Here is a 26,975-nt window from a genome sequence, read left to right on the forward strand (position 1 = left end):
TTAATTTTTTTTTTTTCAAATCACAACAGTGACACATTTGAATTTCCCACCTGTGCAGCCCCACCTTCCCATCACGGCAAGGTGGCCGTCAACAGAGAGAACTCAACATTATAGGACAATGGGGCCTCCATTCCCACCTCACTGACTGTATGGATCCCACAGGTCACACACCTCCCTCTGACACCCCTAATGTGACCCCTAATGGCCCTCCCCGACCCCACCTCAACCCTGCCCCCAGGGTGACAATGTTATTCCACCTCTGAGCCCGATTCTTTACCTGGGATATGGGGCTCAAAATGCCCACACACCTCATGCTTGAAGATTGAGTGACACCCCATGTGGGAAACCCTGCACATGAGATCAGATGTGGGGCCTCCTGAGTGCCAGCTGTATACACTCCGTGCACGCCCACGTCACTGCGGCTCCGCACCCTGTATGCCCAGCGCACGCCTGGGGGCGTCCCACTGGGGAGGGGCTCGGGTGTGCCTGTGGAAGGTGTGGGGCAGCAGGAGGGGACAGCTTGCCCCTCCGAGAGGGACGGCTATGCGGGCTGTTTGAGCCCTCCTGCCCTCGGTCTCATCGATATTCCTGTCTGGGCTGAGCGGACAAGAGAGCTTGTTGAGGGGGCCAGAGAGAGAGCCGGCCAGGGCTGTGTGTGTGTGTGTGCGTGTGTGTGCGTGTGTGTGTGTGTATGTGCGTGCACGCCACCCTGTGTATAGACAGACCCCCTGCTCACACCTGCTCACAGCCAGACAGACAGGAGGCCGGGCCTGGGACGAAGTGAGTTCCGGTGAAAGACCCAGCAGTTCTGGGCGATGAGGACGATGACGATGGTGGCGATGATGACATGGCGAACGCCGAGTTCTGGGCTCCTTCCATGCACACGCTATCGTCACCTGTTCCTGGGCGAGCAGAGGAGCAAGCGGGGCTCCAGCAGGACAGTGACTGCCAGGGCCGCGCAGCCAGTGACCGGCGGTCAGGGTCTGCACCCTGGTCGGCCTGGGTGTTACCCATAATGCCATTGCCCCGGAATAACAAAGGAGTCCTAAAAGGATGACAGTGGGGGGTAATCAAGAACTCTGTCCATCCTGCCCTTGTGGCTCAGTGGTTGAGCATCGACCCAGGAACCAAGAGGTCACCTGTTCGATCCCAGTCAGGGCACCTGCCCGGATTGCGGGCTTGATCCCCAGTGTGGGGCGTGCAGGAGGCAGCCAATCGCTATTTCTCTCTCATCGCTGTTTCTATCTCTCTATCCCTCTCCCTGCCCCTCTCTCTAAAATCAATAAAAATATATATTTTTTAAAAGAGCTGTGTCCAGATTGCACATTTGGGAGTCAGACTGCTGGCTTCCAGTGCAAGAGCACCCCTCTTCCTGTCTGTGCCTCAGCTTCCCTTCCTGTGAGATGGGAGCCTGGTGGCAGCCGTTTCCCCTGGTGTTTGTTTCTCGGGTCCCATGATGTGCCAGCACTTGCTGGCGACCTTCAGTGCAGCATTTCTGGCCGGCCTCCTTGGGGCGGAGGTACTGTTTGCAAAGAAAGGAGCTGAGGCTGAGGAAGGGCAGTGACAGGAAAGGGTGAGGGAGAAGCCAGGAAGGAGCCAGAGGGAGAAACAACCAGCTTCCCTTTCCCCTCTGGGCAGCCCCTGGCCTCGGGCCAGGGGGCGTGGCCGGGGGTGTGGCCAGCCCTGCCCACAGGATAAAACCGGCACCTGGTAGCCCTGGGACAATTCAGAAGACAGTCTACCTGTCCATCGACCCTCCCTCCACCCGTGCGTGGACTGTCCACCCGGCCCGTCCACCTAGACCACCTCCAGTCTCCCCTCACTCTCCTGGTCCAGCCACCAGCTCCGCCGCCTCCACCCTCCTTCTCCCGCGATGGCTTCCCGGGAGCCCCTGCACGTGAAGACTCCGATCCGAGACAGCGTGGCCCTGTCCAAGGTGGCCGGCACCAGCGTCTACATCAAGATGGACAGTGCCCAGCCCTCGGGCTCCTTCAAGATCCGGGGCATCGGCCACCTCTGCCAGGCGGTACAGGGCGGCTTCAGGGAGGGGGGCAGGTCCTCTTTCCTCAATGGGCAGGGCCGGTGCCATGTGAAACCCAAGGAGCTCCAGGCAACGCCCTTGGACTGCCCACGAGGCCCGCGCACCCACCATTAGCGCTTCCCCTGGGGAAGGGGTGTCCGTCACGAGGGTCCCCTACGGACTGATCCCAGAGCTCTCAGCTGCCCGCCTCTCCATCCCCTCCCTGAGCCAGGCTCCTTGGGGAGGGGAGCTGTCACTTGAGAGGCTGGGGCAGTCAAGTTCCAAAACCAGCTCAGTTAGACTCCCAGGGGCCGGGGTGGGTAGGACTCCAGGTGAGAGGGGAGAACCAGGGGCAGCCTGACCCCTCCCCTCGTCTCCACAGTGGGCTGAGCGAGGCTGCAAACACTTCGTCTGCTGTTCAGGTAAGCGGCATGCACGCCTCCTCCTGCCCTCTGCTGTGTGCCCCGGGGCCAGGCGCTCCACCGCTCTGAGCCCTGGTTTCCCCAGCCCGGAGCAGGAGCGGGTGCAAACATTTCCAGCCAGCCCAATTTGGAATTTCAGAGGGGAGGCCTGAGGTCACCCAGGGGGGTTCAGAGGCCGGGGGTTGGGCCCCCAGGCCGTCCCAAACTGACACACTCTCTACCCACCACCCCTGGCAGCGGGCAACGCAGGCATGGCGGCAGCCTATGCCGCCAGGAGGCTGGGCATCCCCGCCACCATTGTCGTGCCCAAGACTACACCTGCCCTCACCATCGAGCGGCTCAGAAATGAGGGCGCCACGGTCACGGTGATGGGTGAGGTGAGTGCCGACCTAGAGCAGGGCCGGGGAGGGCAGCTGGTGGCAGAGGAGGGTCCCCTGGCCGCTCACCTCTGCCCGCATCCCCTGTGGTCTTGCAGATATTGGAGGAGGCCCAGGAGCTGGCCACGGCCCTGGCGAAGAACAACCCAGGCTGGGTCTTCATCTCTCCCTTTGACGACCCCCTCATCTGGTACATGGAGCCCAGGGTGGCATCCACCTCCTGACCACTGGGTGGGCGCCTGCCACAAGGCACGAGGGCACATTCTTATGCACAGCAGTTGCATGTGTGTGTGCACACACCATCACCTAGAAGCACACACATGTGTGTTCCAACACCCATCCTCCACGACCGTGAGCGATCACGAGCTCAGATACCCAGGTGCCTGCCTCTGGGTGCCCGGGAGCAGGTCCCGAGACCAGGATTCCAGGGAAAGCTGTTGACTTGGGAGGTGATTCCCGAGTGGAGGGGGAAGGGAGACGAAGCAGGAAAGAAGCCTCTAACTGGGGCTCTCCTGGGCAGGGCCCTGCTGTGGCAGCTGGAGCTTGATTTCCTGGGGGCCCCTGGGAGCCAGTGGAACATGAACCAGTTCCTCAGCAGCAGGAGAGGATGCTGGGTGTTTATTCACCAGCACACGTCTTACAGGCCCTGGGTGAGGGGTGTTCTCAGGGCTGTCACCTGTTGGCACAGCCAGGTGTCACACACAGAGGCAGCTCCGGGGGGCCACCCGGAGCCTCCAGGTAGAGATGCAGATGCTGGCAGCTGGAAATCAGGGCGGAGTCCGGGAGGAGGCCAGCCCCAAGCACAAGTGACAGGGAGTGGTATCTCCAGGACCCCTGCCTAGTGCCCCCAAGGCCCCAGCCCTGACCCGGTTCTCCCCCCCGCCCCACCCCCACTCCAGGGAAGGCCACACTTCCATCGTGAAGGAGCTGAAGGAGACATTGAGCGCAAAGCCGGGGGCCATCGTGCTATCGGTGGGCGGCGGCGGCCTCCTGTGCGGAGTGGCCCAGGGGCTGCAGGAGGTGGGCTGGGGGGACGTGCCCATCATCGCCATGGAGACCAAGGGAGCCCACAGCTTCCACACTGCCACCTCTGCCGGCAAGCTCATCCCTCTGGACCAGATTACGAGGTGAGCAGCCGGTTGCCTTCATCAGGGGTTCAGCACCCCCTTGGTGCTGGCTGCAGGTAGATCCCGGTGCCCCGTTTTATAGGTAAGGAAACTGAGGCTTTGTTCACCTGCCCAGAGCCACACAGCCAGTGAGCAGTACTGCTGGGACTGAGTCCATGTGTGCATGGCCCTGAACCATGAACGTCACACTTCCTCTTGCAAAGAAGTCTAATATTCATCATGTACTGAGTTCCTCTGTGGCAGGGTTTTGCACTCTTCATTAAATTTTTTAATATATATTTTTATTGATCTCAGAGAGGAGGGGAGAGTGAGAGATAGAAACATCAATGGTGAGAGAGGGTCATCGATCGGCTGCCTCCTGCACGCCCCCCATAATCGAGCCCACAATCTGGGCATGTGCCCTGACGGGGAATCAAACCGTGACCTCCTGGTTCATAGGTGGATGATCAACCACCGAGCCATGCCAGCTGGGCTGCACTCTTCATTCATTGCCATTTACTGAGCCCCTAACATGTGCAAGAGCCCGGCTGGTCCCGGGGAGAGAGGCGGATAAACGCCATTCCTGCTCCCAAGGCGTTCACATCCCAGCCCAAACCTTTGGCACATGGTGTTCAATTAGGATTAGGTTTGGCTGCTTTATACAGGAACCCAAATAACGGTTTAAACAAGATTGAATTTCATTTCCTCTCTTATTAAAAAAAGAAAAGTCTAGAGGGAGGCAATCCAGGGGCAACTCTATAAAGCCAGGTGCCCAGGTCCCCTGCGTTTGTTCTCTGCCGTCCTTATTATGTCGCCTCATGAGCCAAAATAGCTGCTTAAGTGCCAACTCTCACACCCACCCTCTATCTGACAGGAAGGAAGAAGCAGGGCAGATGCTATGCCCCTCCCTTTAAAGACAGACACAATACTTCCACTTTCCTCTCATGGGCCAGAACTTGGCCACACCTGCTGCAAGGGAGGCTGGGAAATGTCTTCCTACAGGTGTCCCTGTGTGAAGCTAGAATAGATATAGGGTAGACAGGTCTCTGCCACAGATGGGGCAGACTGAGCCTAGGTACCAACTCCTCTGGATTCCTGAGCCCAGCACCCCGGAGCTGTTGGTGGGCCTCTGCTCCTACAGTGCTGGGAGTGAAGAAGTAATTGTTGAGCACCTACTATGGGCCATATGCTGGCCTAAGGGCTGAGGTGGTCCAGGCAAGGAGATGCTCATGGGCGAATGGGGAAATGAGCTGGGAACGGAACCAGTGAGGTCTCTGGGGAGGCTGATCCTGGAGGTATACGGGTCCTGTTTGCAGTCCCAGCACCAGGGCTCCCTGGCCAAGTGACAGCACACGCCCTGCCTCAGTCTTCCCTTCTACAAAATGGAACCAATGAAATAACCACAAAAGTTGTTGTGAGAATGAATGGCACCTAACACCTTCTCAGGAAGTGGTCATTGTGTGTGTGTGTGTGTGTGTGTGTGTGTGTGTGTTATGGGGAGGATCATTTGAGAATTCCACCTGGGGCCATGGGACTGAGTGCTCCCCCTGGAGGACTCCTTGGAGGAGGCAGCCTTCATCCTGAGCCTTGAAGGACAGGATGGGACTTGGGCAGGTGAAGGTGACACCCTGGAGCTGAGGCTGTGAGTCCTATCAGGGCAGCACAAGGGGGCCTCGCAGGTGTTTGTTCATGAGTCAAGAAATGATGCCATTTACCCGCATTCCAACAATCTTATTAGAAGACCCCGCTCTGTTTGGGAAGCCCCTGGGACTTTACAGCTATAGAGGGTACCCCTACCCCATGCCCGTGGACCCCAGTTCCTCCTCCCTTTCACATCCAACTTTGTCTCTTTCTCTCCCTCTCTATTCTGATCTCCACTTCCCTCCTCTCTCTGACCTCTGTTTCCCCCATTCCCATTCTCCATGCCTCCCACCCCCGCCCCGCCGCAGTGTGGCCAAGGCTCTGTGTGTGAAGACCGTGGGGGCCCAAGCCCTGAAGCTGTTTCAGGAACACCCCATTTTCTCGGAAGTGATCTCGGACCAGGAGGCTGTGGCCGCCATTGAGAAGTTTGTGGGTATGTGCCAAGTCCTTTCGAGATCCAACCTGCTGGTTCAGGAGCCAAGTGGCTGTCCTGGCTACTTGGTATGCCAGGGATTCCATCGCTGCAAGTTTATCCACAGTTCTGTCTCCATCCCTTCCTAGAACTCCCCATTGAATACAATGCAGTCGTACAAATAGAAAGGCCAAAGGCACAAGTGAAGCCTGGTAACCGTGACAGCAGGGAATAATAACTATTTTTAAATGTTGGTTCTGAGCTTCCTGGCAGCCAGGGTGAAAAAGGAAAGTATAGGCCTCAGTGATGGATTCAGAATTGGGTCTGTAACTAGGTTGGACTCTCTCTGGGTTCAGCCTAGGATAGAAGGGGCACACACACACACACACACACACACACACACACACACACACAGTAGCACTTAGGCTGTCCCAGCAGTCAGCTTGGCTAATTGACCATGGCACTCGCGCTCAGATGATGCCTCAGAACACTTCTCAACACACTGCTCAGGTGATTACAACCATTTTATCAGTGTCAGTACTAACGATGAAACCTAGCTCAGGGCTTGGACGGTCAACCCAGGAAAGTGACGGAAGGACCTGCGAGTGTGGCCAGGGTTGAGAGCGGACTGGCTCCTTACCCCCAGGCTTTACCAAGCGCCCTCCCGCCCTGTCCCCTGGCAGATGATGAGAAGGTCCTGGTGGAGCCGGCCTGCGGGGCAGCCCTGGCCGCTGTCTACAGCAACGTGGTTCAGAAGCTGCAGGGAGAAGGGAAGCTCCGCACCCCGCTGTCCTCGCTCGTGGTCATCGTCTGTGGGGGCAGCAACATCAGTCTGGCCCAGCTGCAGGACCTCAAGAAACAGCTGGGCATGAAGAATGAGCTGCCCAAGTGAAGGTCTCCCCGACCCGGGAGACCCCTGCAGGGGCTGGCGTTTACCCAGCACCTCGTTGTACATATCAGTCTGGTGTCTGGCTGCGGGCCTGCGGCCAGGCCAGTTGGTGCTTGCTTGTGCCCACGAGCCCACTGGGCAGAGGACCACACGCTTCGCAGTCGAGGCAGGGGGAGGGTGTCGGCGGCCAGTGAGGCTGTGACTGATGCCCTGCTGCCTGTGTGACTGCTCTGTCATCGTCCTCAGCCACCCCTGCCAGAGCGACACTGCCCACATGTAACATATCTGGTCCCCAGAGCAGGGTGGGCGCAAGGGACCAAGGTCACACAGGAGGCTCCCCCTGGGAGCACCGTGTGTCCACCCAGGCTCTCCAGCTGGGGAGGTGGACAGGCCCGCAGCCCAGGTTGAGCCATCTTTATTTTACTCCCAGGAAGCCCACCCCCACCCTTACCCATTTTTCTAATGTGCACATGTTTTCATTGAAAGAGAAATATAGGTATTTATGAAGCAAAGAGCCTTTGAGTTTCTTCATCATCACTGCTTCCTCCCTTCCCTCCTCCCACCCCATCACGCCTGCTCCCAGCCCTGCTATCAGCAGTGAGCACCCCCAACCACTACCACCAGCCCCAGGAACCCTGGGACCCCACATGAAACTCAAGACCACCACCCCCCACCCCCAGCTGGGCTTGCATGCCAGAGGGCGGGAAGCCGGTGAGGGTGGTGGTGCTGAACAAGAGGGGCTTGGGGTGGGGTGAGGGAACAGAATGATTTAATCCCAGAACCACTGGGAGCAGGTAGGGAGCCCCATCCCCGGGGGTGTGTACACTGACACTGGACCATCATCTCAGGGACAGGGAGGGAGTGGACACGAAGTCAGTGTCAGGCAAACCCTCTAGAAACATGAAGCCCGCTCTCAAGGCAGGCAGGAGCCAGTGTGAAGAGGAGCCTCGAGGGCTGGGAGGGGCTTCCATCACCCCTCAGGAATGTCCCAGAACCACCTACAGCAGCCACTGGCCACCTGATTGGATCCCCAAGTTCAAAGCCAAGTTTGAGACCACTCATCTCTCAGGACACCGGGCAATGAGCCCAGGTTTGCAGGGCCCCCCCACTCACCCCAACGGCAGAGGCGGAGATTTGGGGAGGAGTGGAAAAACCCACCCTCGGCCCACACGAGCCTCAGGCCTTCTGATCTCCACGTGTATTTAAACACCCAGGGGACGAGAATCCTCAGCCCCGCGGCCCCAGAATAGCCCCTGCGGACAGAGTGGAACTAACGTGGTGCCCAGCCCGGAATCCTGCTCCGGGTGGGACAGCTTCCAGCTCCCACGGTCCTGCCTGGGTCGGGCGCGGAACCCCCACGAGGCAAGGCAGCCCCCTGTGCCCACTAGAGGAGGATCCGAGGCGCAGGGGGCTGGGCCAACCAGTGCCAGACACCTGTCCATCAGGGAAGGGCAGAGGCCACGGACGAGCAGCAGCTGCCACTGTGAAGCTGAGGATTATGGGAAACTCCGGGGCACCAGGGCCGAGAGAAGCGGCCTCTCTGGCAGCCTCTGCAGATGTGGGTCCTATCTTTGCGGGGTCAACGGAAGCCCCTGTGGGCCACCAGGCATGACGCCCCAACCTCTGTTCAGAATTACCCCAGCTACATGGCTGTCCCACCTCCCAGGAAGCAGAGGGGCCAGAATCATGCTGGGGAGAAGCCCGGAGTTACCCTTTCCCACACAATGGCCCTGGGGGACCCACATCACCGAGCCTCCCAGCCTTGACCTCCTCCAGACCTTGTCTCAGCGCCTGCATGCCCGTGTTATTTATTGCTTTGACTCCCTCACCAACGTAAGCCTCCCTCGGAGCAGAGCCTTCTTTTTGACTTAGTTGTAAGGCAGCCACAGGGTCGTACGCAGGCCCTGGCCTGTGCTAAGTGGTAGGTAAGACCTGCTGGTGAGTGAATGCTGAGCGGGTCACAGCCACCACTGCAGCGAATCTTTACCCGCCACCCCCCGAAGTGCTGCTCACACCCTCACCCCATTTTACAGAGGGGTAACCAAGGCTCAGGGAGGTTAGGCCCCATTGCTAGTACGAGATGGAGACAGGATTTGAACTCAGGTCTCTAACTCCAGGGCGTGTGCTTCCCTCTCCCCATGCACACAGCATTGGGCGAGTCTCATCTCCAATGTAGGTTTCTGGGTATGAACAGACAGGGCGGGGCTCTGTTTTGTGTTGCTCTGTACCCCACAGTAGGACTTGGGAAGGTCTTGTGGTTAACAGGTCCCAGAAAAGGACCCAGAACAAAGTAGGTGCTCAATAAACATCAGATGGATATGGGTGGATGGACGGGTATATGGGTGGATGGATGGGTATATGGGTGGGTGGATGGATGGGTGGATGGGTATATGGGTGGGTGGATGGATGGATGAAAGGGTATATGGGTGGATGGATAAATGGATGAATGGGTATATGGGTGGGTGGGTGGATGGATGAAAGGGTATATGGGTGGATGGATAAATGGATGAATGGGTATATGGGTGGGTGGATGGATGGATGAAAGGGTATATGGGTGGATGGATAAATGGATGAATGGGTATATGGGTGGGTGGATGGATGGATGAAAGTGTATATGGGTGGATGGATGGGTATATGGGTGGATGGATGGATGGATGAAAGGGTATATGGGTGGATGGATAAATGGATGAATGGGTATATGGGTGGGTGGATGGATGGATGAAAGGGTATATGGGTGGATGGATAAATGGATGAATGGGTATATGGGTGGGTGGATGGATGGATGAAAGTGTATATGGGTGGATGGATGGGTATATGGGTGGATGGATGGGTATATGGGTGGATGGATAATGAACGGATAAATGGATGACTGAAAAACAGATAGATAGAGATGGGTGATATGTGGGTGGATAGATGGGTGTGGGTGGATAGATGGATGGATAAGTATGTAGATGGACAATGGGTGGGTGGTTGGAAATAAATGTACAGATGGACAGACCAAAGGATGGACAGGAAGACGCATGGAGGACAGTGCAGATCCCAGTCTTGAGAAGAGAAAGGGCACGGACCCAGCCTTCCCCGCTCCCCGAAAGCACAACACCGGGCACGGCCTCTCTCGTTTAATCATCACAGCCTGCGAGTTGGTACCTGCAGCAGGGGACCGTGGGCACTGCCTGAGGCCTGGGGCACGCCCACGTCGGGGCCGGGCATGAGGCTGGAGTGGGCGCGACACTCCTGCCTGGTCCTGGAGAGAGGACCCTCGGGCCTCAGCCACGGTCGCCAGGAACTTTGGTTTGTGTTTGTGTTCGTTTCTGTCCTGGAGAAAGCTGTCCAGCGGGGACATGGCTGCTTCCCGAGGGGGCAGCGGAGCTGGGGCTGGGGATCGGCGCCAGCTACAGGGAACACCCAGGCCTCGGGGCTGAAACCCACGGGGCCCCCAAGACCTGGTCCCTCCACAGGGGCAGCACGAGGGGTCGGGCGGTGAGAGAGAAGCAGAGAGAACAGAGAGAAACAGGGAAAAGAAGGAGACAGATGCAGAGAGGCAGAGGAGACAGAAATGGCACCCACTCCTGAGCGGGAGTCAGTCCCGTGCCCCACCCAGGAGGAGGTGCCCAGATGAGCATGAACTGGCAGACCCGGGTCCCAGCTATGGGCACAACAGGGGGCAAAGGCCACAGATGGGGCGAGCAGGAGGTCACGGCAGCAGCAGAGGCGGCCTCAGTCCCAGGAGACCTTGACGGGCGAGAACTTCCAGAGGTCGGGCTGGCCCATGTGCAGCAGGCCGCTGAAGGGCGAGGTGCTCCACTGGAAAGGGGGCACCTGGTCCCACGTGGGGCCACTGGCTGCCACCAGGCGCAAGGCCTTGGCCAGGGCCATGCTGGTCACCTGGGGGCCGGGGCAGAGCAGACGGCTGAGTGTCAGCCAGGCTGGGCTCCAAGCCAAGCCAACCCAACCCAGGGCCCTGGCACCCACCCCAGCCTGGACCACCCCCAGCCCGATTCTGACCCTGACTCCGCCCTGCCATCTGCGTTGGCCCAGCCTGCACCCCACCCCCTCCCCAGCCATCATGGTGACCGAGCCCAGCCACAGCCCCGGGCCCTGGCAGACCTTGGCATCGATGCCCCCGTGGGAGCGCTGCTGCAGCGCCTGGAACGGGTAGGAGCCGTTGGCCGGGTTGAGGTCGGAGCGCGCCGAGATGGCATTCTCCCCGTTGGGCTGCGGCCTGCAGGCCTTGCACAGTGACAGGGGGTCGTGCAGGAAGTCATTGTACCTGGATGGGGGAAGAGAGGGACCGGTTGTGCTGGGAAGAGGCGGCGGGGGCGGGGGCGGGGGCAGTGAAGGGGAGACCAAACTCCTCCTGGCAGCAGCCCCAGAACACAGTCCCTGTTTTCAATGAACCAGCCCCTCCCGCTGCTGGGTTCCTTCACCCCTCCACCTCATCACCCCGTCCTCCGTCCTCCGAGGAGAGACCCCCTCTTGTCCCACTACAGCATTTCTGGGGACTGACAGTCCCAGTTACACATCCGCATCAGTATGCTCGGTGGATTTCTACATCACGGACAGGGTGGCCCTGAGGAAGTGGGGGACCTGCTCTGTGCCCAGCGCCCAGCCCAGGGAGATCAAGCAGCGGCAGGTCAGTGTCCCCGCCTGTAAGGGGAGGCCGGCAGCGGCGGGACTCACGCTGAGTGTGGGGCCGCACCCCTGCCTGCCCGGGCGTGCTGAGAGGTTTGAATGAGTGACAGTGAACAGCACAGAGTGTGCCACGTGACTCCGGGCTCGCTGTCCCCCACGCACCTTATCAGCTGGATCATGGAGTCCATGTCGTGCACCAGCGATTGGTTCCGCCGGAAGATCTGGGCCCGAGGGCTCCTGTCGTAGGAGAACCAGTCCCCGTACTGGGCCACCAGGCCCGGCAGCCCACTGGCATTGAACACGGACTCAAAGGACCTGCCGGGGATGAGAGCGGTCACTCGTGGCTCCCACTAACCTCGCCTGGCCGCGCTGGGAAGCGAGGGGTGGTCAGGACAGCAACAACAATGACCTGTGTGTGCTGGGCCTAGCGGGGTGGCCAAGCTCAGGCTCAGGGAGCCCAAGAGACCTGCTCCCCACCCTGGCTTCATCACCACCCAGCTAGGGAGCCTCGGGAAAGTGAGACACTCTCTCGGGGTCTCAGTTTTGCCCTCTGTGAAATGGGAACAGGAGCTGTGGCTAGCACGGTCTAAGGACCAGACGACATCACCCAGGTGAAGCCCAGTGAGGTCCCGAGGGGATGGAGGAGCAGCCAGTTAAAGGGGCCCCAGCCCAGTAGCCATGGCAGGGTCAGCGCCCAAGTCGGCTCACCCCCATCACCCTGCGGACAGGGAAGTCATATGGATGCTGACTTAAGCGCCATGCTGTACCCCACACGGCCAGGGCTTTCCTGGCCAGAGAAGGGTGGGGTGGGTTTCTCGGCTCTGCGGGTTTAAAGAATCACGTGGGCAGGGCCCCTGACAGCGGGGAGAGCTGAGCAAGGGAGCGGGGAGACACAGGAGGCGAGGAGGGGGACACCTACGGTATGTTGTAGCTGGCCCAGTAGGTCTTCTCGTAGAGCTCTGCCGTCTTGTCGGCCACCACCACCATGCCCCTGGGCGAGAGAGGGGCAGGGCAGTGAGGAAGGGCTCCTGTGGGCTCTGCCTGCTCCAGGGCCGCGGCGGCTCCACTGCCCGGAGGCAGGTTCTGTCCTGAATCTTGAGCCCGATCAGGGCTGCCTCCTCTGCCAGCCTCGCCTTCCTTAGATTTTCTCTCCCCACACGTTGCAGCCTCCGGGTCTCTGCCTGGAGCCCTGCCCCCCCCACCCCCCCCCCCCGCCAGGGAACTCACGGGATCTGCTCCAGGATGGTGAGCACCCTGCTCCCAGGGCTGGGCCCACCCGGCACGAACGCCTTGTAGTCCACGATCATCCACTGGTTGTTGTACCTGCCGGGTGCAAGGAGGGAGGACTGAACGGAGGCTGGAGCCGCTGCCCAGCCTCCCCTGCCCGATAGTCAAGCCCTCGCCCACCCACGCCCACCTGCTCGATGGCCCTCCCCAATGCCCCCAAGCTCTCAAGTTCCAAATTCTCTTCCTGTCCTTCCTCGGGCCTTTCCCGGGGTGGAGAAGCCTGCAGGAGAGGGCAAATGCTTCCCTCAAGGGCCTCAGGTTCCCCATGTATAAAACAGCAGGGGGCGCCCAGGCTGGTGTTGCTCAGTGGCTAGAGCGTCAGTTTTCAACCTGAAGGGTCTCAGGTTCAGTTCCCAGTTAAGGGCACGTGCTTGGGTTGCAGGTTTGATCCCTGACCCTGATCGGGGCGCGTGTGAAAGGAAATCAATCGATGAGTCTCTCCCACATCGATGTTCTCCCTCCCTCCCTCCCTCCCTCCCTCCCTCCCTCCCAGGCTCTCTAGAAAGCCATGGAAAGGTACCCTTGGGTGAAGATTCAAAAACAAAACAAGGGAGGGGACCCTCATGGGAATCCGTGAAAGGGCTCTGCAGAGGGTGAGGGCATGCAGAGGGTGAGGGCATGCAGAGGGTCTGAGTATTAGCGGGGAGGTTGGGCCATTTCTCGGGGCGGGGGAGCGGGGGAGGCCACAGGCCAGAAGCCCACTCACGTGCCGCTGTTGAACCTCTTGAAGGTCTCCGCCCAGGTGTCCCCGTCCAAGGCCAAGCGGTTGGCCACGATGTTGCGCACCCACTCCATCACACAGCCCTGGGGCTGCACATACTTCCACAGGGCCGGGTTCCTGTTGCCAATGGTGGTCTCCAGTGTCACCTGGGGAGAGCCGAGGGGGCTGCGTGAAGAGCCACCTGGCTACAGCCGGCATCGTCCGCGCTCAAGGTGACGGTTTCAAAACCTCCTGCTCTGGTTTAGACGCACGTTCCTCACGGGGGCCGGATGGGCACTGAGGGGACTCGTGACCACGCATCAGCTTTGCCCGGACGAGCCCCTGAAGAGCCCAGGGGCCATGTCTATGGACCCCCCCAGGCGGTCAACTCTTTCCCCAGAGGGTAGCAGCCGTTTCCACCCTGCCCTGCAGTTTCCCGGGGGGCTGGGCGGCTGGAGCTGCTAGCCCCCAGATGGCCACAGTCTCCGAACTCACAGGCCTCCCGGGAAAAGGAGAGCACGGCCACTGATGGCCCTTCGTGCTGCAGGTAAACTGAGGCCGGAGGAGGCTAGAGACTTGCCCAGGGTCGTGCTGGTAAGTGGATGGTCCAAGATGCGACCCCCCAACTTCCAGCTCCCCAATCAGTGCTTGTTCCCCACAGCAGGACATTCGCATGCGTCTCCCCTTTTCATACAAAACCGAGAAACAGCTAAGACAGCAGCAGCCGTAAATGTGGCGGAAAAAGAGGAATCAGTGGTTGAGCGTTGACCAATGAACTAAGAGGTCACTGGTTCAATTCCCAGTCAGGGCACATGCCCGGGTTGTGGGCTCTATCCCCAGTAGGGGGCGTGCAGGAGGCAGACAACTAGTGATGTTTCTCTCTCATCGCTGTTCCTCTCTCTCTATCCCTCTCCTTTCCTCTCTTTAAAAATCAATAAAAACACATTTTTTAAAAAAGAATAAAAGAGGAATCTGCAAAGCAGGCCCGAGTTGCCATGCCCAGGCAGGGTCGGCTTCTCCCCTCCCCCCACCCTCTTGCTCTCAGCAGCCAAAGCCACCGCCAGGCTGAGACCAGCTCGGTCCCCAAAGCCCCGCCCCCGGGGAGGGTGGGGCAGTGCGGAGTCACTTTCCTCTCTCTCCAGCAGGGGGCTCTTAACCTGGGGCAGTTCTCAGGGAGCCTGCAGGCTTGGATGGGGAAACCAGTACATTTTACTTCCACTAACGTCAACCTGAAATTCAGCATCTCCTCCATCGTTAACACGGGCGGACACACCACGGAGGTATGAGGGTACCTGAGACTGTCATGGACAGAAAGCACACACTTCCCCACCGGGTGACAGGGTTGCACAGACCTCAAAATATCGTTTATGTCCCGCGTTACTTCTAAGGGACTCCGGCAGCACCTGCACCCGCACCTCGTTCTCTATCAGCATAAACATTTCAGGCTTAGATAACATTCTGATAAACACATTTCAATAGAATGTTTGGTTTACACACTTAAAAACATTGCTTTGGGGTGGGGTTCACAGCACCCAGGCAGCCAAGGGGTCTGTGCACAAATCCAGTTAAGGGCTCGGATGGGAGGTAAATTTCCACCTGGACACTTTCCGGGTAACTGATTCAACCGTTTCCCTGTTCCCCACCTGGGACTGAGCAAGGGGCTGCCCTCACCCACTGCTTGGCCCTCTCACACCTGTTTCAACTTAAGGGACTCACTCCCACGCTCCCCTCAAAAGCTAACAGAATAGAGCCCGCCCCCTCCCACCCCGAGGGAATTGGCATCTTTGAAGCCAGGTTTTTCTCCTCTGCGTGTTGCCCTGGCGATGGAGGGCTCGCTGCCCCGGGGAGGGTGCCAGGCACAGATTTCTAAATGTGTTTGGACCCCATCCAGGAAAAGCCGGTAAAAACAACACCTCGTAAACAACATTTATTCAGAAAACCTGGCCAGGTTAGAGGGGTTTTGTGGAAAGCAAGAGAGAAGGCGGCGTTTCAGCAAGGTCGCGCGGGAGAGGGACAGCTTCTCCTCACTGAGATCAAGGCCGTCTCCTGAGGCCCCGAGACCAGCGATTTCTGAGGAGCTGTGTTACAGTGCAGAGGCCCAGGCCGGCGGCAGGTTCAGGACGCCCAAGGGGCCCTGGGGATCTGCATTTAAGAAGCCCCACTCTGTCCAGCCAGCGTGGCTCCGTGGTTGAATGTTGACCCATGACCCAGGAGGTCACAGTTCGAGTCCAGGTAGGGCACATCCCTGGGTTGTGGGCTCGATCCCCAGTGTGGGGCATGCAAGAGGCAGCCAACCAATGATTCCCCTCATCACTGATGTTTCTCTCTCTCTCTCCCCCGCCCTTCCTCTCTCTCTAAGAATCAATTTTTAAACAATATTTTTTTTTAAGGAAGAAAAGCCCCACCCACCCCCCTATGGATAGGTACTAGCTTTATCAGGTGATCACTCCGTAAGGGACATAACCGTCTAATCACTATGCTGTACGCCTGAAACTAACATAATAGTATGTGGCAACTGCAATAGAGTAATCTTTTTAAAGGAAGACCCAACCAGTGGCCCAAGTACCTGCCCGCCCACCTGCTGCGTGAGGAGCAGCGGGGAGAACGGGGTCAGGGGGGAGCCTCACCAGCCCACTGCTCAGGACGTAGAAGTCGTCACCGGAGAAGATGGCGCCGGGGTAGGACGAGAAGACCAGCTTGTTGCCAGGAGCCAGGGGAGAATCCTCTATGGGGGGACAGGGCCGGAGTGGGGGTGCTGGTCAGACAAGCCCACATGGGGGGCCCGCACCCCCACCCATCCAGACTTGGGAGTGTCCCAGTGGGAGCAGGCCCCCGCACCTTTCTTTTCTTTTTTAATTTAAATTCTTTATTGTTTAAAGTATTACATAAGTCTCCTTTTTCCCCCATTGACCTCTCCCCAGCCGCCCCCACTCCCCCACACACACCTTTCTTTCTGCTATTTAGCAAGCCAGGCATTTGATGTGTGTGTGTGTGTATGTGTGAATGGGTGGGTGTGAATGCTAGTAACAAAAAATATATATAGACATATATATATATATAATGACTGTTTACTAGTACCGTTTTTAGCTTTCTTTTTTTTAATGTTTTTATTGATTTTAGAGAGAGAAGAAGGGAGAGGGAGAGACAAAAACATTGATGAGAGAGAACCATCAATTGGCTGCCTCCTGCAGGCCCCCTACTGGGGATTGAGCTGACCCACAGACATGTGACCCCCCCCAAAATGGTGTTTTTGTTTTTGTTTTTTTAATATATTTTATTGATTTTTTACAGAGAGAAAGGGAGAGGGACAGAGAGTTAGAAACATCGATGAGAGAGAAACATCGATCAGCTGCCTCCTGCACACTCTCTACCGGGTATGTGCCCGCAACCAAGGTACATGCCCTTGACTGGAATCGAACCCGGGACCCTTGAGTCCGCAGGCCGATGCTCTATCCACTGAGCCAAACCAGTTAGGGCCAAAATGGTGGTTTTAAGCTTTTGTTGTTTTAAATGTGGAGGCGATTTGTTATGCAGCACTAGCTAATGGATATACCTTGTGAAATAAAAATTTCCTAAGAGGAAATTAGCGTGCTAAAAATAAACGAGCTCTTAGAATGGCCCTACAGTGACCACAGTGTGCCTAAGGCCAAGGCCCACATCTCCTAGCACCCTTCCCCCACCCCTGCCTGCCACCCACCTTGGGGGCGTTCTTGGAACTGGAACCAGTACTTCTTGATGATGCGCAGCATGTCCTGGTAGGAGTTCCAGGTATTGTGGGCGACCAGGAGGTCACTGTGGCCCGGCAGCAGCTTGATGAGGGCAGAGCAGGAGCCGGAGCCCAAAGTGTGCTTGGTCTTGGTCTTATTCAGCGCCAGCTCCAGGTCCTCCAGGTCCCCGGAGATCTGCAACAAGCTGAGGAGCCCGGGGCGCCACAGGGTTACGTGCCAGCTCTGAGTCTATCACAGACCCATTTCACAGAGGAGGAAACTCAGCCCCTGGGGGGGTGGGGGCAGGTGATCGGTCTGAGGCCATGGAGCCAGGAAGTGGCACAGCCAGTGCGGAGCCCAGGGCTGGCTGGCTATGAGGTGTGTGGCCCTCTCCCTGCCCTGTCCCCTCTGGGGTGGCACTTACAGGAAGCCCAAGGGTTTGATGGTGAAATTCCCAGTCGGGAAGGCCACACTGCCTTCATAGCTGTCCTCTAGGCCTTTCAGCTGCAGGAGGGTCAGCCGCACCTGAGGAGGGGGCAGAGGGGTGAGGCCTCTCCTCCAGGCTCACACCTGCTCCTGCGGTGGGAAGGGCTCTGGCCTGGGGTCCAGACAGAGCAGGAGAGCCTAGGTGCACCCGCCAGGCTCCAGCCAGCCCTCACCCACCATCTACCCCTCCATGCCAAGCACCCTCCTGCTTTCAATTAATTCACTGTATGTTCCTGCCCTGTGCCAACTTCCAAACCACGCCCACTTAAGAGCCCAGCTTAAAGCCACCTCCTCCAGGAAGCCTCCCAGGCTGTTCTGAGTTTAGCTACTGGCTGTGCTGCTGCCTCAGGACACCTGTCTCATGTGGCTGACTTCTCCCCATCGTCACTGTCATTGTTCTGTAACCATGGAGTATCATCACTGTGTCCCCGCATATACCAGGTACTTCATAAGCATCTGCAAGATGGATGGTGTGTTGGTGGGTGGATAGATGGGTGGATGAATGGGTGAGTGGGTAAGTGGGTGGGTGGGTAAATGGGAGGGAGGAAGAGCCTGTTCTAGTGAGGGTAGGAGCAGGTGGGTGGGTGGACAGTGAGAAATTCTACTGAGGGACAGGGCACACCTGGCCCAGGTGAGGTGGAGGCGCTCACAGACACGGGCAGGCACTTTCAGAGACGGCCTGTGGTGTGCGCTTCACAGTTAAACTTGAGGGGGGCCCGAGGGTCCATAAATGAATGGCTTCGTTAATGACCTGGCCAGCGGCTCCAAGGCACAGTGCCTACCTGGGTCTCTGGGCCAATCAGCAGCTCACCTAGCTGAGGGAAACAACAGTCACTGCGCCCCGACTTCCTGGGTTTTCTAGTTCTCCCCTTGCCCTTCCTCTTCTATAAAGGCTTTCTAATGCCGTCAATCCAGCCTCCTCCCGTGCATGCAAGTAAAACAGTGCTCTGACAATGCACTGCAGGGGCTCTTTGATGGCAGGAGGGCGGAATGGGCTAGAGAGAGGGACAGGGAGGCCAGGAGGGACAGCTGGAGCTGCATCATGTGGATGGATGGATGGATGGATGGATGGATGGAAGGACAGGTGGAGACTGGACAGATGGATGAATGGCAGGTCTATTTGGAGGGAGGGAGACAACGATGGCCACATCCAAGGGCTGGCCAGGAAGGGCAGGACACAGGTCCCCACTGCAGACCCAACCCGCCGCCCCAGCCCACTGAGCACGCGGCCCCGCCCACCTGGTGCCAGTAGGCCGAGTCCTTGTTCAGCTCCACCTGCCTCTGCATCCACTCCAGGTTGGCTTCCAGGAAGCTCTTGAGCCTCTCGCAGTAACCGACCTCGTACTCAAAGGGGCCGCAGTAATTCACCACCGTGTTCATCCAGTGCATATAGATGAGCTGCGGCAGGCAAGGCGGGCGAGGTGGGCGAGGAGGGCAGGGCAGCGGGCTGCACTCTTCCCTGAGGACCCCACCGGCTCCCCACTTGGGTTAAGAGTCCTCATCCAAAGCCCCGGGCGGCGGGATGGCAGCACCTCTGCTCACACTGGCTCCTCTCCCTAACGGCCCTTCTCACCCAGCCAGCGCTTACCCCCAGCAGGGCCCGACGCCCGGACATCTCCCTCCGCTGAAACCCTTTAGCCTTCAGCGTCTGTCCTAGATTACACCCCGTTACTAGGACCCCCACTCTATATATGTATTTAGTCCGTCAGTCAACACAACGTGGGCCTAGTCCAGTCTGACCACCTCCCCAGACATCAGTGCCCCAAACTGCCACCAGGTGTCAGATTGAGGAGTGCGGGTTTTACAGAACCCTGCGTGCCGGCCTCTGTGACGGGCGCTTTCCCTCTGGCCACCCGCATCTCATTCCCCCGTGTGGCTCGTTCGTTTTCCCCAGCACACTGCACTGTGTGCTGCAGCACCCGGGTTGCCCGGTCACCCGCGAGTGGCATCTGGGTCCCCTCGCCTTGGGGCTGCGTTGAACACCTCATGCCCATCCTCGGTCACCGCTAGGGACGAGGGCATGTGTGTTAGACTCTACAGGTTGATGCCAAATTTTCCAAAGTGGGTGTCGCACAGTGTGGGGGCCAGCCATCACGCCACGGCCTCACCCTTCTGATGCTGCCCGACTTCTGCACGTTAGGATGATCGCTTTCATGAAGTTCCAGGTCAACGAAAGCAAAACATGTCAGTTTAGGATTCATCGCGTGTCATAAAACTCGTTTACCATAGCTAGCTAGCGGAAATAACTCACGGTCACGCGCCCATCCTCTGATGAGGGATAAATAACAAACTGTGGAATATTACTTGGCCATGAAAAGGAATGAAGTACTCACTCCTGCTACATGTGAACCTGTAAACTGATGCTCCGTGAAAGAGGCTGGTCACAAAAGACCCGGGATTGTAGGGTTGCATTCACATAAAGTGTCAAGAATAACCAAATCCGTAGAGACAGAAAATAGATTAGTGGCTGCCAGGGGTCAGGGTGTGGGGGGAAAAGGAAGGTGACTGCTGATGTATGGGGTTTCTTTCTGGGGTGATAAGAATGTTCTGGAATTAGATAGTGGTGATGGCTGCACAATCTTATGAAGATACTGAAAAAAACCCCACTGAATCAGACATTTTAAAATAGTGAGTTTTACGGCCTATGAACTGTATCCCGATATAAATGACTGAATGCCTGAGTGAATGGGATGGCAGGCACCACATTTAGGGTGGGGTGCCTCAAGGAGAAGGGGAAACAGGGGGAATGGGTTTGGGAGGGCGGCTTCAATAATATCAGCAACATTGTAGGTTGTAGTTTGGGTGCTCACTTGATTACTATGCTTTGTAACTTGGAATACGTTATGTGTTTTTTATATGCATTGAACGGAGCCTCGTGGAAACGTTTAAGGAATACATGTGAGCCTTTCTCCCCAGCCAGACGGAGGGCTGGGGCGGGAAGCCCACTCTGCACAGACCTCGGCGCCCTCCAAAGCTCCCTGGGGACACGTTGGTGGGGTGTGGGGGAGGCAGGAGCCCCGGTGTCCCCATCTGGCCTTACCTCCTCGGACACGGCGGCCTCCACCACTCCCGCCGCGTAGGCCTGCAGGCTGTCATTGTAGTGGCCGTTGGTGTGCAGCTCCAGAAAGGCCCACCTGAGAGGAGGGGAGGGGACACGTGGTCACACAGGGACAGGTGCAGAGCGGCCCTCCGCTCGGCACACAGCTATCTCCAGTGTTAAACCATCACAACACGAGCGACGAACTGCCTTCACGTGAGCATCTGTCTGTCTGTCCCTGGGCACTTGTCAGGCCAAATCCCTAAAAGAGAAAATGCTGGGTCATAGGAACATGCATTTTTAATTTGAATGAATACTGACAAGCAGCCTCTCCCAAACACTGAAATAATCTTCATTCCCACCCCAACACTAACATCAGGTCTTCCTCTGTGCCAGCCACTGTTCTAGTCACTCGCATAGCTATTAACTTTTAAAAAATATGTTCTTATTGCTTTTAGAGAGAGGGAGAGAGAACATTGATGGGAGAGAGAAACATGGACCGGCCGCCTCCTGCATGCTCCCCACTGGGATTGAGCCTGCAACCCGGGCATGTACCCTGACCCAGAATGGAACTGGCGACTCGGTGCACCAGTCGACACTCAACCAACTGAGCCACACCAACCAGGGCTATTTTCTTAATTTTATTGGTCATTTGTAATTCTTTGGTTCATGTCCTTCACTCATTTTTCTTTTTTTTTTTTTTTAATATATATTTTATTGATTTTTTACAGAGAGGAAGGGAGAGGGAGAGAGTTAGAAACATCGATGAGAGAGAAACATCAATCAGCTGCCTCCTGCACACTCCCCACTGGGGATGTGCCCGCAACCAAGGTACATGCCCTTGACCGGAATCGAACCCGGGACCCTTCAGTCCCCAGGCCGACGCTCTATCCACTGAACCAAACCGGTTAGGGCTCCTTCACTCATTTTTCTCCATTGTGTTTTTTAAGATCTTTTCTTACAGCTGGGCGAAATTCTCTGTATATGTATCAGCCCTTGGCTTATCACTAATATTGAAAATAGGTTTGTGTTTTAATTGATCTTTGCTTTTGCACATAGAGGTTTCGTTTTCCTGCAGCCAAATCTATCAACCTTCTCCTTGGTGGTTCTGGGTTTTATCCTTGCTCCAAAGACCCAAAACTATTCACCCAGGTGACTTCTAGAATTAGGAGGAAAACATTTAAGGCAATTTCTGTTAAGGTAAGGAGGGCAACAGAAGACACTTATGTGACCTTGAAGAGGCCACAGGACGAGGCGGAGCCAGTCTCAGCCAGGACTGCCTCATGCGAAGGCAGCTAAAATGCCACCAGGAGCTCTAGGACAGGAATAGCTCTGCCCGGAGGAGAGTGTGCAGAGGAGAGACTGTCAAACCACCTCCCCCCCACCACCAGGCTTCCAGCAGGCCAGCCTCTGAGTGCCCACTGGGCACAGACACGCAGGGTAGACAAGGATGAATGACACCCAGTCCCGGCCTTCAGAGAGCTAATGGGGGTGGTGTGAGTGACATGTAAACAGATAATGACAAAACAGGGTGTGGATGCAGAAGGGGCCACATGCTAACCTGACAGGCTAAGGGGAGGCCGGCATGGCAACCCTGCAAACTCGGAGACCTCAAGCAACCACTAAGACGGCCTGAAATTAAACCTTTCTAACCAACAGCAGTTTGTGGTGGGCAGTCATGTCCTAGGCAGGTCTTTTTCCTTGACAAAGGTCAATCTTTACCTTCCCTGAGCCCGTCCCTTTGTCCCTTTTTGCGACTAAGATAATGCCTTTGGAATATCAAAGTAATCCCTCCCCCGAACCCCCACCCTAAAACACAAGCCCCCTCATTCTTATCATCAGGCTAATTGTTAACTGTTAACTACCCTTTACGGGCCTGTGTGAAAGAAGTGTGTCTATTCCTTCTACCTTTTATCCAGTCCCACAGGTCTCCCCGCTTGGCCTTCTCCCGCCTCCCGAATCTACCACCAATGGCTTTCATGGAACCCGCTTGGGTCTTTCCCTTTGACTCTGGTATAAAACAAATGGTAAAACTGCCGTTTTCCAGGGCATTTTCTCAATCCCTTGAGATTCTGCTTCCTGGCAGTTGTTGTCAGTTTGGTTCAAATAAACTGACAGAAATTCCTGCCGGTTCGGACGTTTCTCACGTTGACAGAGCTAACAGCGGTTACATACGGAAAGGGAAAGACCTCCTAAGTTCCATCCCCCCTTTCCAAACTGCTGGGATTCTTACCATGAGAAGTTCATTGCTGTTATAATAATTACCAACATTTTCAAGAGTGCAGCAAGGCTTCTTTCAAGCTGGGCAGGAGGAAGGATGAGTGGAAAGTGGCATTTCCGCTCCGCCGCCCCTGCCAGGCCGCAGTACCCCAAATATGGCATTAGTCACTGCCCTGATTCCACAGAGTGCCACCTTATTCCAAGGGCCACTGGGGTGATTCCGTTCAGATGGCCTTTATTCATTTTGCCGGAGTCTTCAGAACACCCAGGTGGGCAGGGACCCTCCTATCTTCCCAGAAGGCCTCGGGTGAGGGAGGTTTTGCTCCCAGCTACCAGCTTCTGTGTGGAGTTGCCCTGGATGATCTCTGCAGATCCTTCTATTGCCTCGGGCCCTCAGCCCTAATCATATTCCTTCTGATCCAGGACGAGGCTGCTGTCTCCCACCACCTACAGCAAGTGTCCTAGATCTCTGATCGCAAACCTGAAATTCTGCGTCATTCGGCACCCCCCTGCCCATCCAGGCTCAGCTCCTCGTCTGTAAAATGGGAAGGCTTGGGTGTCAGCAACTGTGCCAGTGAACAAGTTTTGAGAAACTCTACCTCAATCCCTGGGCAAAACTAAAACACCCACAAGAGGGTGTTTCTAAGCTAAATGAGTCCATTAAAGGCTACTTTTTTTTTTTTTTCTGAGATCATGTCCTTTCTGCTTGTTTGGTTCTTAAAATAGCTGATCTCTTATGAGATAAAATTGACAGAGGTAGGTAAGTATTGTTCTGTTTTGTTTTTAATGTGCTTGCCTGACAAAATTTAAAAGTTAGCAGCATGGGATCTGTGAAGCCAATCTTTTTCCACACTGATTTTTTTAAAAATATATTTTTATTGATTTCAGAGAGGAAGGGAGAGGGAAAGAGAGAGAAAGAAACATCAATGCTGAGAATCATTGATCGTCTGCCTCCTACAGGCCCAACACTGGGAATCGAGCCCACAACCCAGGCATGTGCCCTGACTGGGAATCAAACCATGACCTCCTGGTTCATAAGTGGATGCTCAACCACTGAGCCACTGCCGGCTGGGCCACACTGATTTTATGTCAGGGGTGGCTAGCGCCTCTGAGAAGCCACAGTTAGGCAAATTCAGACCTTTTGTGTGAGATGGGCAGGGGGTCACCACCTGGCTTCAGTGTACAGCATTCCTGGGATGCCCTCACCAGGTAGGGTGCCCACCTTATCTGTGGCTGTCACCCCTTTCTCATTCTTGAATGCATATGTTTATCTTGCATCACTTTTTATTTTTTTAAATATAGTTTATTAATTTTTTACAGAGAGGAAGGGAGAGGTATAGAGTTAGAAACATCGATGAGAGAGAAACATAGATCAGCTGCCTCCTCGCACTGGGGATGTGCCCACAACCAAGGTACATGCCCTTGACCGGAATCGAACCCGGGACCCTTCAGTCCATAGGCCGATGCTCTATCCACTGAGCCAAACCGGTTAGAGCTCTTGCATCACTTTTTAGAGGAGTAGCTGGGTTGTGTTTATCCATTTGGCTGGGCTGGGTTTCTGTGTGTTGGCTGGTGGGTTGGGGTTATCTGCTGGCTTCCCAATACGCTAATTCCCTCATATGGATCTTCACTTCCTCTCCTAACTGGAAGGTGATTTATGCAAAGAGCTGGTGGGGGATCAGATCAGGGAAGGAGGAAGAGGTAAAGCTGGAGGGTTCGGCCTCTGCAGGACCAAGGCCAGAGCTGGGCTGGTGCAGGCTCCAACTCTGGGGGCATCTCTGATCCCCAAACACCAAATCCTAAATGTTCCCATGCTATGTGGGGAATATTGGTCCAAAGTCAGATACAGAGCAACTGAAAGAAATTATGATGGAAGAGGATGTGGAATGTATCCCCAGATCCCCAGTGGTGAAATCTGGGGTCTAGAGAAAAGGAGGGATCCCCCTAACCCTACTCCTCCCCATCCTGGCCTCACCTCTGTGCCTCCTCCTCTAGCTGGCATCCAGGCAGAGATTTTCAGGCCCTCTTGGCTCTGCTAAGCAGGGCCAAAAACGTGTGTGAGTCAGCAGTGACCACAGTCAGAGCCACAGAGCTCTGGTCCCCTCCACAGATGCCAGCCAACCCCGTGGCCTCCTCTTCCCAGGAGCCTCCCCAGATCAGCTCCACCCAGCTCCTGTGTCTACAGCAAACCCCACCTCCCAATTTTTTCTTCTGATACCCTCCCAAGTGCCACAAAGCACCAAAATGAGGGTGTCCTGTGTCTCCCCAACATCTGCAGGAATTAATGCACGCCAGCAAAATGGATGTGGGCAGCAGTGGCCATGCCTGCTGGAGACGGCAATGTACTTTAAGCACTGGGATGAGCCCAGGATGGGGTGGAGAGCAGAATTTCCCAAGATCCCCAGAAAAGCCTGGATCCAGGGCCAGGGCCCTGTTGTCAAGGTTTGAGGCAGACTTTCCCCAATCCCACTGACTCGGGTTTCCCTTTTGGCAGTCTCCCCCACTGAATGGGGACCTACCCCACACCTGCTCAGCTTCATAAACTCAAGGCCAAGCACACCAGGTGAGTGAGTGAGCAACTGATTGAATGAATGAATGAATGAATGGGCCCAAGCCCTGGTATAAGGCCTGAGAGGGGCACCACCCAACCTCCCAGCTGGAGCACATCCTCAAACTCTGGGCCAAGAAGGGGAAATGGGAGGCAGAGGAATCCGGTGAGAGTCACTCAACAGAAGGACAGTCCCAGCGAGAAGGACGGTGATCACGAATGCCCAGGACGGAGCACTTGGCTCCATACTAAGTCTCTGGCCACGTGGGTTTCCCCTGGATCGGGAGAGAAGAAAGGGAGGAACGGAGCCCAGGCCATGGCAGCATCTGGGTCTGTGCGAATTTCGGGAGCCTCTGTCTCCTGACCCGCTAAGTCAGGCTCTATCCTGCAGCCTTGGTTCTGGAACAGCAGAGGGGCTGGCACCCATCCGGCCAGTTACAACCAAGAAAGTGAAAATTAGTTTCCTGGCGAGCTCACCACCCGCAGGCCCAGGAGGTGGGGAAGTGAAGTGTGGACAAGGGGAAGTTGTGTTACAACCAGCCACGGACCCTTCCAGATGGAGGCACAGTGCCCCTGACAACAAGGACCCGGTCTATAGGGAGCAGAGGTCAGTCACCCCAGGCTACGGTTGTGGGATGCTGCTTCAGCTTCCACCCAGCCAGGGCCCTGGTCCAGAGGGCGGTGCTATATCCTCAGAAGCGGGACACTGACCCCAGGGAGACAAGGACACTGTCATCGGCCAGAGGCTGGTCCTGGGGACAGGACAGGCCCTGCGCCCAGCGCCCCCCCGCCCGCCTCCATTCCCGGGCTTGTTCCGGGCGAAGTCGGTCTACCCTTACCCTGTCTCATGAATGGCGTTGGTGAGATTGGCCCAGGCCACGGAGTCGGGCTGGCGGCCATCCACCAGCTGCAGCTGGCCCGTCCTGGCGTCCAGGACCACCGAGCGGCTGCGGGAGGCGGGGGGCACCGGCCCGTATGGTCCCCAGTGGTCCCTCGGGGTCGAGATTGCGCCTGTCAAGCCGCTCAGAAACAGCCCGGCCAGCAGGGCCAGCACCCGGGCCAGCGCCGGCGCCCGCGACAACACCGGGGTCAGGCGGCCGCCGGGGGAGCGGTACGGCGGGGCCACCATCGCCACGCGGAGCCGCACGCAGCCCGCTCACGTGACAGCTCCCCGTCACTGGGGCGGAGGGACGGCAGGCCGGAGAGGGGAGGGGCTTGGGCCCAGCTCTTCCGGGATGGGCGGGGCCCGGAGTGGGACGGAGGGGCGGGGCCTATCTTAAAGAGCCCAGCATCCCTGTCCACCTACGAAAACCCTGCCTAGCACACGTCCCCTCAACTTTTTATTTTTTAAAATTTCAAACCTCGAGCAAAGTTGCAAGGAGGAGAGTAAATACCCATGTGCCTAACACCGATTGCTAATATTTTCTTACATTTAATCAATTTATCTTAATATATGTAGAGGGTGTCCCCCAAAAATGTATACACACTTTA

The 26,975-nt window shown here is 56.6% G+C and overlaps 2 protein-coding genes across 3 annotated transcripts; one reads left to right on the forward strand and one right to left on the reverse strand.

Moving 5' to 3' along the window:
* Positions 1 to 1,559: 1,559 nt before the first annotated feature.
* SDS (serine dehydratase) lies at positions 1,560 to 7,376 on the forward strand. 2 transcript variants are annotated; one of them, XM_080650699.1, is made up of 7 exons: positions 1,560 to 2,026; positions 2,403 to 2,442; positions 2,680 to 2,819; positions 2,918 to 3,009; positions 3,719 to 3,946; positions 5,875 to 5,999; positions 6,662 to 7,376. In XM_080650699.1, the coding sequence occupies exons 1-7, from the start codon at positions 1,874 to 1,876 to the stop codon at positions 6,868 to 6,870; spliced, it is 987 nt and encodes a 328-aa protein (XP_080506825.1). In that variant the 5' UTR covers positions 1,560 to 1,873; the 3' UTR covers positions 6,871 to 7,376. The 2 variants fall into 2 exon arrangements, with proteins under 2 accessions (XP_080506825.1, XP_080506826.1); XM_080650700.1 differs by having other exon boundaries at positions 1,724 to 1,936.
* A 2,595-nt stretch (positions 7,377 to 9,971) lies between these two features.
* PLBD2 (phospholipase B domain containing 2) lies at positions 9,972 to 26,708 on the reverse strand. The gene is made up of 12 exons (XM_080650562.1): positions 26,324 to 26,708; positions 20,720 to 20,813; positions 18,919 to 19,077; positions 17,618 to 17,718; positions 17,184 to 17,398; positions 16,114 to 16,211; positions 13,493 to 13,653; positions 12,727 to 12,822; positions 12,419 to 12,490; positions 11,662 to 11,814; positions 10,975 to 11,137; positions 9,972 to 10,752 (listed from the first exon to the last, which is right to left on the reverse strand). Exons 1-12 carry the CDS (start codon positions 26,611 to 26,613, stop codon positions 10,585 to 10,587), a joined length of 1,770 nt encoding a protein of 589 aa, XP_080506688.1. The 5' UTR covers positions 26,614 to 26,708; the 3' UTR covers positions 9,972 to 10,584.
* Between the last annotated feature and the right edge of the window lie 267 nt (positions 26,709 to 26,975).

The sequence above is a fragment of the Plecotus auritus genome (assembly GCF_963455305.1).
Source record: "Plecotus auritus genome assembly, chromosome: 13".
Classification (NCBI taxonomy): domain Eukaryota; kingdom Metazoa; phylum Chordata; class Mammalia; order Chiroptera; family Vespertilionidae; genus Plecotus; species Plecotus auritus.

Excerpts from the sequence above, each read along its gene's own strand:
- PLBD2 (XM_080650562.1), bottom strand. The coding sequence starts at position 26,613 with ATGGTGGCCCCGCCGTACCGCTCCCCCGGCGGCCGCCTGACCCCGGTG. Across the intron at positions 12,491-12,726 it reads ACCATCCTGGAGCAGATCCC|GGGCATGGTGGTGGTGGCCG; the intron begins GTGAGTTCCCTG and ends TCTCTCGCCCAG. Across the intron at positions 11,138-11,661 it reads TCCATGATCCAGCTGATAAG|GTACAATGACTTCCTGCACG; the intron begins GTGCGTGGGGGA and ends TCCCCCATCCAG.
- SDS (XM_080650699.1), top strand. The coding sequence starts at position 1,874 with ATGGCTTCCCGGGAGCCCCTGCACGTGAAGACTCCGATCCGAGACAGC. Across the intron at positions 2,443-2,679 it reads ACACTTCGTCTGCTGTTCAG|CGGGCAACGCAGGCATGGCG; the intron begins GTAAGCGGCATG and ends CACCCCTGGCAG. Across the intron at positions 2,820-2,917 it reads CGGTCACGGTGATGGGTGAG|ATATTGGAGGAGGCCCAGGA; the intron begins GTGAGTGCCGAC and ends GTGGTCTTGCAG.